Raw genomic sequence first — 12,267 nt, forward strand, 5'->3', positions numbered from 1 at the left:
CAGAACTTTACATAGGCTACCTTAGGTTAGAATGGTTAGAATAAGGGTCCATCCTGCCCCCTCCCCGGATTGGAAGACTCTAGGAAACAGAAACCAATGAATGAGTATAACTATCATTTGTGCAGAGATTTATAATTTACAAGGCCCTTTTCGATGCTAACACTTTGATGAATGGTTATCATGATTTACAGTGGAGAAGACTGAGAGTCAAAGAGGTGAGGTGACTTGCCCAGGGTCACAGGCTGGTGAACAGGGCAATGCCAGAACCTGAGTTCAACATGACTCACTGGACATCTTAGGCTCCCAGCATGAAGCCTGGTGCATATGCGCCCACTTTATGCTTTGCCTGACTGATCCAAATTCGAAATTAAAAGGTGCATTGCTTAAAACTAGGAAAACAGACGTTCTTTGAGATAGGTAGAATAAAGGCAACATTGTGACTACTGCCTTGCACAGCCTTCAATCAACAATTATTTGCTAAGCACCTGCAAGGGGCCATTTTCTACGTGAAGCATTAAGGATACGAGGATGCACAAGACACCTGTGGCCCCTGTCTGCATAAATCTTAAAGTCAGATGACAAACAAACAAGCAAAGTTACAATAACCAAATCACCACACCTGTGGTCAGAACCGCAAAGGAAAAGGTTGAGCTGCCATGAATGCATATGGTGGCAAGAGAGACAAGGAAGAGTAGATAAGCTCACAGAGGGGTACGCGGAGGCCTCTATGAGGGTGCAACTTTTTATCTGAGCTCTGAGGGCTGGATCAAAAGTTATTTACTCATGAAAGTTGAAGCAGTGTTCCAGGTTGAAAAAACAATGTCAACAAGACCAGCCTGGATGGAACTGGACTTCTAAAATCAATGGAAAAAAGGTGGGTCTCTCTGTAAAAGACAGCCTGAGGGAGAAAAGACATTCTCAGCAAGCAGGAGGGAGACAGGGCTGAAACACAGAGGCCTGGTGTGTTGTGGTGAGGCAGGCGGCCACATTTCAAGACCACTGGTAAGTAATTGCAGTGTTTAAAAGAGTGGAGCAACAGGATCAGATTTTCAATCCAAAAGAGAAAGGACAAATACCTGTGATGACAAATATGCTAAATGTCATTTTGCAAAAGCTTTCACTCTCCATCTTCGATTCACACCACTGCATAAGAGTTCCTACTCTGGGCGGGGTGTGGTGGTTCATGCCTGTAATCCCAGCATTTTGAGAGGCCGAGGCGGGAGGATCACCTGAGTTCAGGAGTTCAAGACCAGCCTGGCCAACGTGACAAAACCTTGTCTCTACTAAAACTACAAAAAATAAGCTGGCCATGGTCGCGGGCACCTGTAATCCCAGCTACTCAGGAGGCTGAGGCAGGAGAATCACCTGAGTCTGGCAGGCAGAGGTTGCAGTGAGCTGAGATCATATCACTGTACTCCGGCCTGGGCAACAGAGCAAGACCCTGTCTCAAACAAACAAACAAACAAAAAAGAGTGCCTACTCTCTGAATCCTGGGCTGCAGGTAACTGCAAACTGTTGGATGAGGATAGAAGAGAGGAATTAAGAAGGAACCCATTTGGAAAGAAAGAGAAAGGGAAATTACATTTGTCTGAGTATCTACAATGTACCCAGCATTGCATAGGGAATCCACATTTGTTATCAGACTTAATCCTTATTCCGGGAAAGAAATAAAATTTTCCAATTTTTGTTATTGTTATCTCCAAGGAGAGTGGTTGAACTTCAAGCTAAATTCATCTATCCATTCATTTATCTATTTATGCATCTGTTCATTCATTTATTTAGCAGAAAGCGAACTATGCATCAGCCACTTGCTAGGCACTGGGATTCTGGAGAAGAAAAACATCCTCATAGTCTAGAGGGGAGGAAACAACTATGTCAACAGCTGTGATAATAGGTGATGCATGCTGTAAAAGATGTAGATACAAGTCAGGCATGGTGGCTCACGCCTGTAATCCCAACACTTTGGGAGGTCAAGGCTGGTGGATAACCTGAGGTCAGGAGTTTGAGACCAGCCTGACCAACATGGAGAAACCCCATCTCTACTAAATATACAAAATTAGCTGGGCATGGTGGCACATGTCTGTAATGCCAGCTACTTGGGAGGCTGAGGCAGGAGAATCGCTTGAACCTGGGGGGAGGAGGTTGTGGTGAGCCAAGATCATGCCATTGCACTCCAGCCTGGGCAACAAGAGCGAAACTCCATCTCAGGAAAAAAAAAAAAAAAAAAAAAACAATAAAAAAACAAAAAGATGTATATACACACACAATGGGAATTACATGAAGGGATACTTGGGTTGGCCTAGGAGTGTAAGGAAGGGCTCTTGGCAGCTGGTGATATTTGAGCTGAAACTGAAGTAACAGCAGGACTTTTCCAATGGCAGAAATGTGGGCGAGAACATTCTTGGGACAGAGAGTTTGAAGTCTGAAGGGCCTTATGCAGGAGAAAAAATGTGTTTGAGGGAGTAGAAAGAGTTAAATTTTGGAGTGCAGAGTATAAGATATAGAGTGGTAACAACCTAAGTAACTGAAGACAAAATTGGATCATGAATTGCCTTGTAATGATGTTCTGAGGACATTAGATTGTATTCAATAGATTCCTGTGGAGCCATTAAATTACTTTGATGCCAAATTATCCAAAGTCCATATTAGATATATAATTCTGGGTGGTCTGTTAGGGAGACCAATGAGAAGGTTACTTTAACAGGATAGTAGCCTGATATCACAAAGGGTATCAGAAACAGGTTGTGATGGGGGTATCATAAAAAGAGAATGAATTCAAGAGATATTTGTGGCTCTTGGTGACAAAACGGATGCTGGGAATGATGAGGAAATTCTAAGAAGTGTCCCTAGTCTCCAGTTCAGGCAACTTAGTGGAAGACAGTGCCATTCACTGGGATGGCCACACAACAGGTATTAGTTTGTGCTGGAAGATGATGAGTTCAAATGTGTTGGGTTTGAGATACCTGGTTCATTATATGGTTTGAACTATTTGTTGGTTTCTTTATGATATTCACAGATTAGACTGAAATATAGCATCAGAGATTATTTAGCTCAACAGGAGGACAATGAGACCAGCAAAGGTCAGAAAATGGACCCAACGATGCTCCAGAGATAGAAATAAAAACATACATTGAATTATACTCTAATGTCATGATTTGGCACTCCTCTACTTCTTAGCTTCTTCACTCATCATCTCCATTCTTTAGGAAAGGGCAAAATTAGAAAGAAAAACAGAACGGCGGATGGCAAAGACAAAATATGTCTAAGGAAGAAACATGACAGTGACTAAAGTCCAGCTAGGACCACTTGTCTATGTGTTTAGAAATTAAAGAGTTCAAAAGACGGCCAGATGGAAAGCATTTCTCAACTCATCTCTTAAAACTGGTGCAGGGAGAATGGGAAGGGCCTGAGGTATGGCCAAGTAGGGGATCCAGAAAGGGAGTTGCTAAAGACAAACTTCCTTCAGCTTCCCCATTTTGCTCGCAATGCTCCATAGAAAACACGATGCACTCTCTCATCTCCCAGCATGCCTGCTCCATTCTGCAGCTCTGCATGCCCTGTCGCAAGGATGGTTTTGCATTAGCTCTCTGATCCCACTGCTCCCAGGCAAGTGGTCTGGGAGCTCTTAGGGTATCAGCAGCAGCAGCCTTGAGACAAAGAGGGGCAGGTAACGGGAGAAGAAGAGGGCTGGGCATTGGCTTAAAGACATTGCAGCTCTGGGTCTCCATGGTGACCCAAGCCCTCTGCCTTTCTTTATCCTTTCAGACCCATCCTTCCAAAGGTCTCTTTTCTCCCACTCCTCTTCCCATAGCCACCTTTATCAGAGTGAAGACAAATGTGTAGGCCACGAGAACAATTTATCATTTTGCTCCTGTGAAAAACCTTATTTTCAAACACGCGGTGAAATATCTGTGGCAGAGGCGGGTAGGCGAGAGAAACACACACACCTACAAAATCCTTCCTGTTGGTCTGAGCATTACCTATGAAACAAACACCAGGTGTTCCTTAAGGAGAAAACAGAAAGCAATTATCACCCCACCTGGATGGGCACACCTCTCAGGCAGGTAAGCAGCTCACTGCTGCGACTCCTGCTGCCTTGTCGCCTTGTCCCCAAGGCTGCCTTTGCCATAGTTCCAGAAGTCCCACACTCAGCATCTCCTTGTTTTTACTTTTGTTGTTGTTGCTGTTGCTACTGCTTTGTGTTTAGACTCACTCTGATCTCTATGTCCTTGAGGAGGTTGGAGAGCTAGGAAAGGAGCTGAGCTACGGCCTCTGACACAGTTCTCCAGCCCTTCTTTTTGGTTCCATACATTTTCTCCTGGCATCTTTGGAAAGGGAGAGGCAGAGGCAAAAGAGGAGTGGTTGGGAAATGTAATCACCCAGCAGCATAATAGAAAAGCAGAAAGATCTGCCTGGATGTGGTGTTTTGTTCTTAGAGCCAGAGTGATGGGCAGGAAACCAACCCCTTCCAGGCTGAGGCTGCCAGATTCTTCCCTTTGCAACCTGTGCCCGATATGCTCCTTCTAGTCCAGCTGCAGCTGGTCCAGGCTAAGGGATCAGCGAGGGAAGCTGGCCCACCTCCCAAGCCAACCAGAGTGAGGCAGAGCTGAGCATCCTCTCACAACTGTCCCCAGGGCATGAGGGTTCTCTGAACAAAGACTTTGATGATGGCAAATGTTGTGCCTCCCTACTTGCTTCCTTCCAGCCCTTTGTGTAGGGCTCAAAGCCCTACACAAGTGCTCAGTTGTGACTCTTGAATCATATTTTCCTGGGTGTTGTAGATGTAATGATTTGACTTAACATGCAAACATGCAAATGTAAGCAAATTAGGTGCCCAGATTAGCTAAACAAAAAGCTTCACTATCTATATTCTAGTATGGCCCTCAACCGCACCCTGTCACTTCCTCACACCATTTGAAAAGCCCTCTGTTGTGGTTGACGCCGCCCAGAGCCAAGAGTCCCAGGCCTCTTACCCTCTGGGTCTGGTTGTTGGTCACTAGTTCATAGATGGGGGCTGCTTTGGTCACCTCCAGCAGAACCGGCTCAGCAGGGGTGTCAGGGCTGGATGTCACATGACACAGGGGGCAGGACGAGGGGCATCGTCCCTTGCTCTGGCACTCCATGCGGACTCCGGCCGCCATGCGCTTGGTGCCGGAGTCTGACAAGCTCGCGACATATTCTGGGAACGTCAGCACCTTGGGGTCTCTTTCCCGCTCCTCAGACTCATCGGATGGGGAGTTGCCTGCAGACACAAAATGGAAAGAAACAGTGAGGGAGTCAAAACAGTAAGGACTAGCATGACCTCATGGCCCCTGAGTGCTGGGGTCCAATCTTTGGGATCAGAAACAGCTACTGAAGGGGTAATTCTGTGATTTTGCCATCCCACTTAATTTGGAGCACCCAACCTTCCAGTGACACACAGAGTTGGAAATGGCCCTTTTCAGTGAGAATCTAGGCTGTTCCTTTTCTGAGAATCATCAGCTCCACTGAATCTCTAGAGAGATCGGGCTCTGTGCTGATGACCTCAGTAAGAACACAAATCATAACAATGGTTGTTCTATGACTCAGTTTCCTCATCTATGAAGTAAAGATGCGAATAGTAACACATCTAGCACTGGGTAATGAATGAATGGCAAATCCTTTTATAAAGCACATAACACTATGGCTAGTACATGGCAAACCATCATCATAACAGTTTTAATTATAAATATAGCTAAGATTTAGAGAGCCTGTACTATAAAAGTGAGATCCGTTCAAGGTCTACTTTAACCATTATGACAACTCTCTGCATGGAGTTCTATCATTACACTCAGTTTACAGATGAGGAAAATGAGGCCAAGAGCTTCAAGGTCACACAGCTAGTACACTGTGAGAGCTGGGGTTTTAATCTACTTTTGTCTGATTCTTAAGTCTTTTAGGTCAGAGAGGAAGACAGCTAGAACTCTGTTTCATTATTAATCAATGTATTGAAGATGGAAAGGGAATTTTGACTTTTTCAAAAAGATTTGCCCTCCAAAACTTGAGAGATGGGTCCACATCAATTTTGTTTGTTGAGTAAAGGATAGTTAAAGAATCTTTTTGTCTACTTTGGTAACAAACATAGGAATTGCCTGCCAGAGAATAATGGTTTGTTCTTTATACAAGAAAGCACTGCTTGGTATTTCTCTTCCCAGTCCTCATGATTGTCCATTTAACTTATTAATTCTAAAGGAAGATCGAAGTAGTGTTTGCTGACAAAAAAGCACTGGGTTTCTGAGATTCATCCCTCCTTTTTGCACAGTTGCAGTTCTGAATGTGAAACAGCTTCAGAGAGACCACTAGGCTTTTGGACATCCTGGGTATATACAGAACATTCATTCTGGCCCTCTCAGACTCATGAAGAATGCAAGAGACGATGGGCTGAACCTTTGGAGGCACTGGTTGGAAGGATTTTTAAAGTGGTTCCAGAAGGTGATTGTAGAGATGACTCATTGACTTTATAAAAGGGTTATCTCTTATGGGGTCCAGGGAGCTCTTTGCGATTCCCTTCTTGTATGCTATGTAATATGAGCCCATTTAGAAACATTACAAGGCATTTCAGCATTGTTGTTTCCCAGAGGAAACAAAGAGGAAGTTTTACCTAGCACGTTAAGGCAAAGGACTCCCTGACTATAAATATGGCATATAATTCATCACATACTTGCATTTTGTTTAATAATTGACCCAGAGCCAAGCTCAAGCCCATCCTAGATTATAAGAGAACTGCATAACTACTCACACCAAAAACAAAAATGATGCCTTCAAATAGAACTAACCCTCAAATCACTTCACCCATGGGTAAATCTTCACTGACATGGAGGTTTATGCAACCCAGTCAACCACGTGGCTACCAGTATTTGCAAAGTGGCCACAAGCTGACCCAGGACTCCCCTCCTCCAGCCCCTGGCCAGGCCCCCAGTCTTTTCCAATATATTGTATGGATTGGGCAGGAGCGAGTGCGGGTGGGGTGAGGTCTTTGATTCCTGGTGTGATTTCTGGACAAACAGCCCTTCATTAATGCCTCATGAAGTTTCTAAATGGGCTCATATTACATAGCAAACAAGAGCAAAATAGCAGAGAGCTCCCTGCATCCCATAAAAGAGAGCTCTTTTTGTGAAGTTGACGAGTTGTAGCTCATAATCACCCTCTGGAACCACTTTGCAAATCCTTCCAACCAGTGCCTCCAAAGATCCAGTCTATCAAGCATCATGTTCTGCATCTGAGAGGAACAGAATGAGTGTTCTGTGTGTGTCCATCATTCCCCAAAGCCCAGCGGTCTCTCTGAAGCTGTTTCATGCAATGTATGGAAAAGGGCTCAAGCATTTCAGAAACCCAGGGCTTTTTTTTTCAGTAAACTCTACTTCATTAAGAAAGTAAGTAAAGGGCGAATGTGGTGGCTCACTCTTGCAATCCCAGCACTTTGGGAGGCTGAGGCAGGTGGATCACGAGGAAAAGAGATCGAGACCAGCCTGGCCAACATGGTGAAATCCTGTCTCTACTAAAAGTACAAAAATTAGCTGGGCGTGGTGAAGCACACCTGTAATCCCAGCTACCCGGGAGGTGGAGGCAAGAGAATCGCTTGAACCCGGCAGGCGGAGGTTGCAGTGAGCCGAGATCGCGCCACCGCACTCCAGCCTGGGCTACAGAGCAAGACTCCGTCTAAAAAAAAAAAAAGAAAGAAAAGAAAGAAAATAAGTAAAATCCCCCACCCTCCACACACAAAAAAATCAGTAAAGATACAGTTTCTTTTCAAAAAAGATTATTGAAATTTCGCCATGCAAGTCTTGCCAGGGGGCTTGAGGGTCTCCTAGCTCGCTCTTACGCACCTTCCAATCATAGGCATTTCCTTACTGTCCTGCAGCCCTCCTTGTTGAGAATCTGTTCGAGTCTGGGAAAAGAATTTCCAGGAAATGACCGCTAGATGGTGATATAAGTCTAAAATGACTTTCGTGAGCGGGAGAAGGAAAAAAATGGGTAAATCTCACTTTGGCACCATAGAAAATAAACTATGAAAAAGTAACACATGGCTACTTTAAAAATGTTGTGGAGGTACAATTTTTCTTCAACCAGAGAATAAAAAATTAGAGACTAAAACAATTCCATAACATTTACCCTAAAGAGAAAAATACAGAGGGGCATAGGTGATGGCAGAATAATTAAAGGAAAATTACATTCCGAAGGGAAAATAACCCCTACCCCCAATATCCTTAACATGGAGTAAACTTCATGTTTTACTTCTTCAAAGGGGAAGTAATATGCCACCAATGTCTTTTTTCGCACCTTGAATCCCCAAATACCGAGGCAAGCTCTCCACGCCCCCTCCCCTCATTACTAAGCGTGTACAATTCTCATGACAAACGCGGCCACTAGAGGGCGCTGCGACCACAAACAGCCTGGAGCTGAGGGTCCGAGGGCCTTCCTGCCCTCCAGCTGGCCATCACTGGGTCTTGTCATACCTGTAAACATCTGAGGGGCTGCTCCCCTTGCTACTGTTTTCTGGCGATCCCAATTAAAATCAAGATGCAGCGAATCTCCCTCAAAGCCCTTCAGTCCTAGATTCCTGGCAAGGTTAGGGAGTAGACAGGAATGGGAATGATGCAGAAATCCGTGGAGGGAACCCACCAAACTCTTGCTTTAATTCAGAATTATATTTTCTGTCTCCGGAAAACCTTCAGGTCCATATAAAAAGAACCCTGCCGGAGACCAAGACCCACTGCCTTCTGGTCCGCTCGCCATGCAGCATAGGGCTGTCTGGAGAGGAGATGGATTCGCACAGGAGGGATGAGCAGCGAGCTCCCAAAAGCTATTCAGCTTCCAGCAAAGAATAGAGATGTGTGTGTGAGGGAGATTTTTCAAAGAAGAAATGCATTTCCTATGTGCAGTTAAAGATACAATTGGGAAGTACTCTTTAAAATGATGGAGTCCAGTGGTGAAAGCCCAGATAAATCTCCCTTAGCTCAAAGAGAGCACCTATAACCATCATGTCTGTGGTAAGCGAGAGTCTATCAGGTCCTAAAAGCTTCAGGAGAGGCTGATCTTTGACCCTTGCTTTTAACTCCTCCTGTGTGGGAGTGAACAGTGGGGGAGGCTTGTGCCTGGAGAGTTTCGGGAGAAGACCCCACCTTACTTCCTTGTGAGTCAATGGCTCACCCCCTCCACTGCCCACACCTATTACAGTTCTTTGGGGCATCTTCCCTCTTCTACCCTCTAGAGTCTGAGTAGAACTGCTCTAGAGGTTAGAGACACTAAGCAATCTTTTAGCAAAATAAATATTCTAGTCCAATAAGTACACTATCTCACTGGACAGAAGAAATAAGCTACAATTAAGGTCTCAAAATCTTTTAATTGACAAAGGTACCTTTTGATAAAGAATACCCAGGTGTGGCTCCCTCCCACCTCTGCAGAATTCACTCCACTGTTGTCAGAGAAGGTTCCGGAGTCCAGTCAGGATACTTCAGTTTCTTACAAATAGAAGAACATTCAACCTGAATGTAGTTAACAATCCTAAAACTGCAAAGCATTTTGCAAATACAGTTTGCTATAAATAAATGCCATTTGCTTTAGGCTAAATCTGTATCCTAGAGCATACAGTGGATGAGTTTCCCCAATAGAACATTGTGGTATGAGAATATTGGCGTCCTTAAAGCTCATCATGTCATTGTGGATGTGCACATGGCCTTAGGCATGTACATAGTGGCCCACCTAGATTCAGGAGCACATGAGGGTGACAAAAGTGACCCACCCATTCTCATGCAGGATCTGCTTTTCTGGTGGTAACTGATAGGCCATGAGGTGAATTAGTTGTTATGAAGTAAATTGGTACAATTCCTATAGGATTCTGAGGCTGCTTAAGAATCTGTCTCCTGAGCTGCTGCCCAAGGCAATGAGATGCTAATGACATCACAGCTAGAACGACAGAAGCAGTTCATTAGGCAGCAAAGAAATCAAATGCAAGCTAAACAGATCCCAGCTTTTGGAGATAGCTTAGGATCCACAGGAAAGAAGGCTTGATGTGGGGCAAATGAAGCACGGGCCACCCTGAAGCCCACCAAAACCCTGCATTCCAGGATCTACCCCAACCCCCACCCCAGTCTACCGCTCCAGCCAGATGTCCTAGAGTCATCAAAATTCACACAGAAGTCCATCTACTCAGGCTCTAATAAGTCTCTTGGGATGTTCAATCATGTCTTTGGACAGAGAGATCACTATGGACTTAAAATGAACTGCTAGACCTGCCATGATGACATACTCTCTGAGCTCAAATAAAACACAGTGCAATGGATTAATAATTAGGGAAAAGAAGATAGGACATAAACTGACCATCTTTTTCTCCACTTCTACATGAAATAATAAGTGCCTTGGGGTCGGGAACTATGTCTTTTTTATCTTTGAAACGTCTTTGCCTAGTTTAGTTCTAAGTATCTATCTCCATATATCCATGAACATGTTGGAGTGAACATATTAAGTCATGATCTTAGGTTTACATTTTTAGAAAAAGTCAAACACAAAGAAGAAAACCAAAGCATTTGTAAACAGTTCTCTAGTCCTTTACTAACACATCAACTAATAAAGGGGAAAGAGAAAGCATTATTCTGATCACAGCCAACTCTATATCCCTGGCCAGGATCTCTCCCACAAGGAACAAAACCTCAATATGCTTGCTTGGACATCCACTTCTATGTCCGATAGGCACCTCAAACTCAGCATGTCCCAAATTGCAGTCGTCATTTCCTCCACACTCTCCTCAGCAACTGTTCCTCCTCGTGCAGGTCCTAGCTCAGCAAAACACACTGCTAACTTCCTAGTTGCTCAAGTCAGAAATTACAGCTTCCTTGCTGGTGTGTCCTCTCTCCCTCCCTACCTCCCTCCCTCTCTCCCTCCCTCCCTCCCTCTCCCTCCCTCCCTCCCTCTCTCTCTCCCTCCCTCTCTCCCTCCCTCTCTCCCTCTCTCTCTCCCTCCCTCCCTCCCTCTCTCTCTCCCTCCCTACCTCCCTCCCTCTCTCTTCTCCCCAGTCACCTAATCTAATGAAATTTACATTTGTTTTAGCCCCCACCTTCCACTTCTCTTGCTCCATGCCCACGGCCACTCAATGGCTGTTTAAAGTGTGTGGCCTGAGGCAGACTGCCTGGGGTTGATCTCTGACCTTACCACTTGCTGTGAAATTTGGGGTGTATTTCTTAATCTTTCTGTGTTTGAACTTTCTCATACATAAACTGGAGATAATAAATGAACTGATTTAGTAAGAATGTAGGAAAGGCTAACTAATATAACTCACAAAGACAGTTTAGAACTGAGCCTGGGACATACTGAGTGCTTTCTAAATTTACTTACTCTCTCAATGCCTGTTCACTTACCTGCCCTGCTCACCACCAACACCACTGGATGGCAGATGCCTTGAAGGACAAAATTATGCCTTGTTCTCCACTATAATATTCCACATGCCTAATATGTAACATACACTAATGTATTCAACAATTCATTAAACAAATATTCATTAAATGACTACAAGTATTTGTTGAATTAATAAATCATGTCTAATGACTTGTATACAAAATGACTACACTATATATTCTGCAGGTACTAGCTAGATAGGCTGGTTTTAAATTCATCTGGGGCATTGCTGTCCTGTGTTCTTCTGAGATTTTCTGGGTTCTTTTAAGAAGAGGGGCATCAATCCAGAGTGGGTTCCACTACCTTCAGGTACAAATAGGTATTCTTCAAAGGTAACCTAGTTGCTGAGATTTGGGGAAAGACTGCAAAAAGTGCATTTTGCAAATTTTGTAAAACATACAAACACATACAAAGATCATTAATTCCCTTGGGATGTGAGGACTTAAGTTTAAGAAAGGGAGCAGCCAGGTCTTGTGCTGAAGGGCAGACAGTGTGGTTCAATACGGCGAGAAAATCTGGGAAAGTTGTAGCCAATAATGTCACAAAGTGGCAAAAGGGTATGTCTGGTGTCCTGGGTCAGTGAAACCATGGGTACCAAACAGCAGCTGGGGTGAAATGTAAACTTCTCCCTGTGGGAGCAGTTGGATGTAGCTCTGGGAGGCACAGTGCTTGTAGTCATACTGGGATTTGGCCTCTATGCTCCCCATCACCAGCAAAAAAGGCAGTGGCTGTGGTAGCAAGAGACAGTCAATCTGAACCCAAGGATGGTCATGTGATGCAGCATGAAAACCTGCGTCTTCTGCAGTTTTGTTATGCTGCCCAGTCTCGGCCTGCACACAAGAGCCTTCCCAGTCTCCA

General features: G+C 44.5%; 1 protein-coding gene across 6 annotated transcripts in view; it reads right to left on the reverse strand.

Moving 5' to 3' along the window:
- The window catches only part of ASTN1 (astrotactin 1), a 377,384-nt gene that overhangs the window by 98,670 nt on the left and 266,447 nt on the right, over positions 1-12,267 (reverse strand). For all 6 annotated transcript variants that reach the window (XM_074021135.1, XM_065529753.2, XM_005540073.4 and 3 more), the window contains exon 17: positions 4,974-5,242. In XM_074021135.1, the coding sequence (XP_073877236.1) occupies positions 4,974-5,242 (269 nt within the window). The remainder of the gene's footprint in view (positions 1-4,973; positions 5,243-12,267) is intronic.

The sequence above is a fragment of the Macaca fascicularis genome, chromosome 1 (genome assembly GCF_037993035.2).
Source record: "Macaca fascicularis isolate 582-1 chromosome 1, T2T-MFA8v1.1".
NCBI lineage: Eukaryota > Metazoa > Chordata > Mammalia > Primates > Cercopithecidae > Macaca > Macaca fascicularis.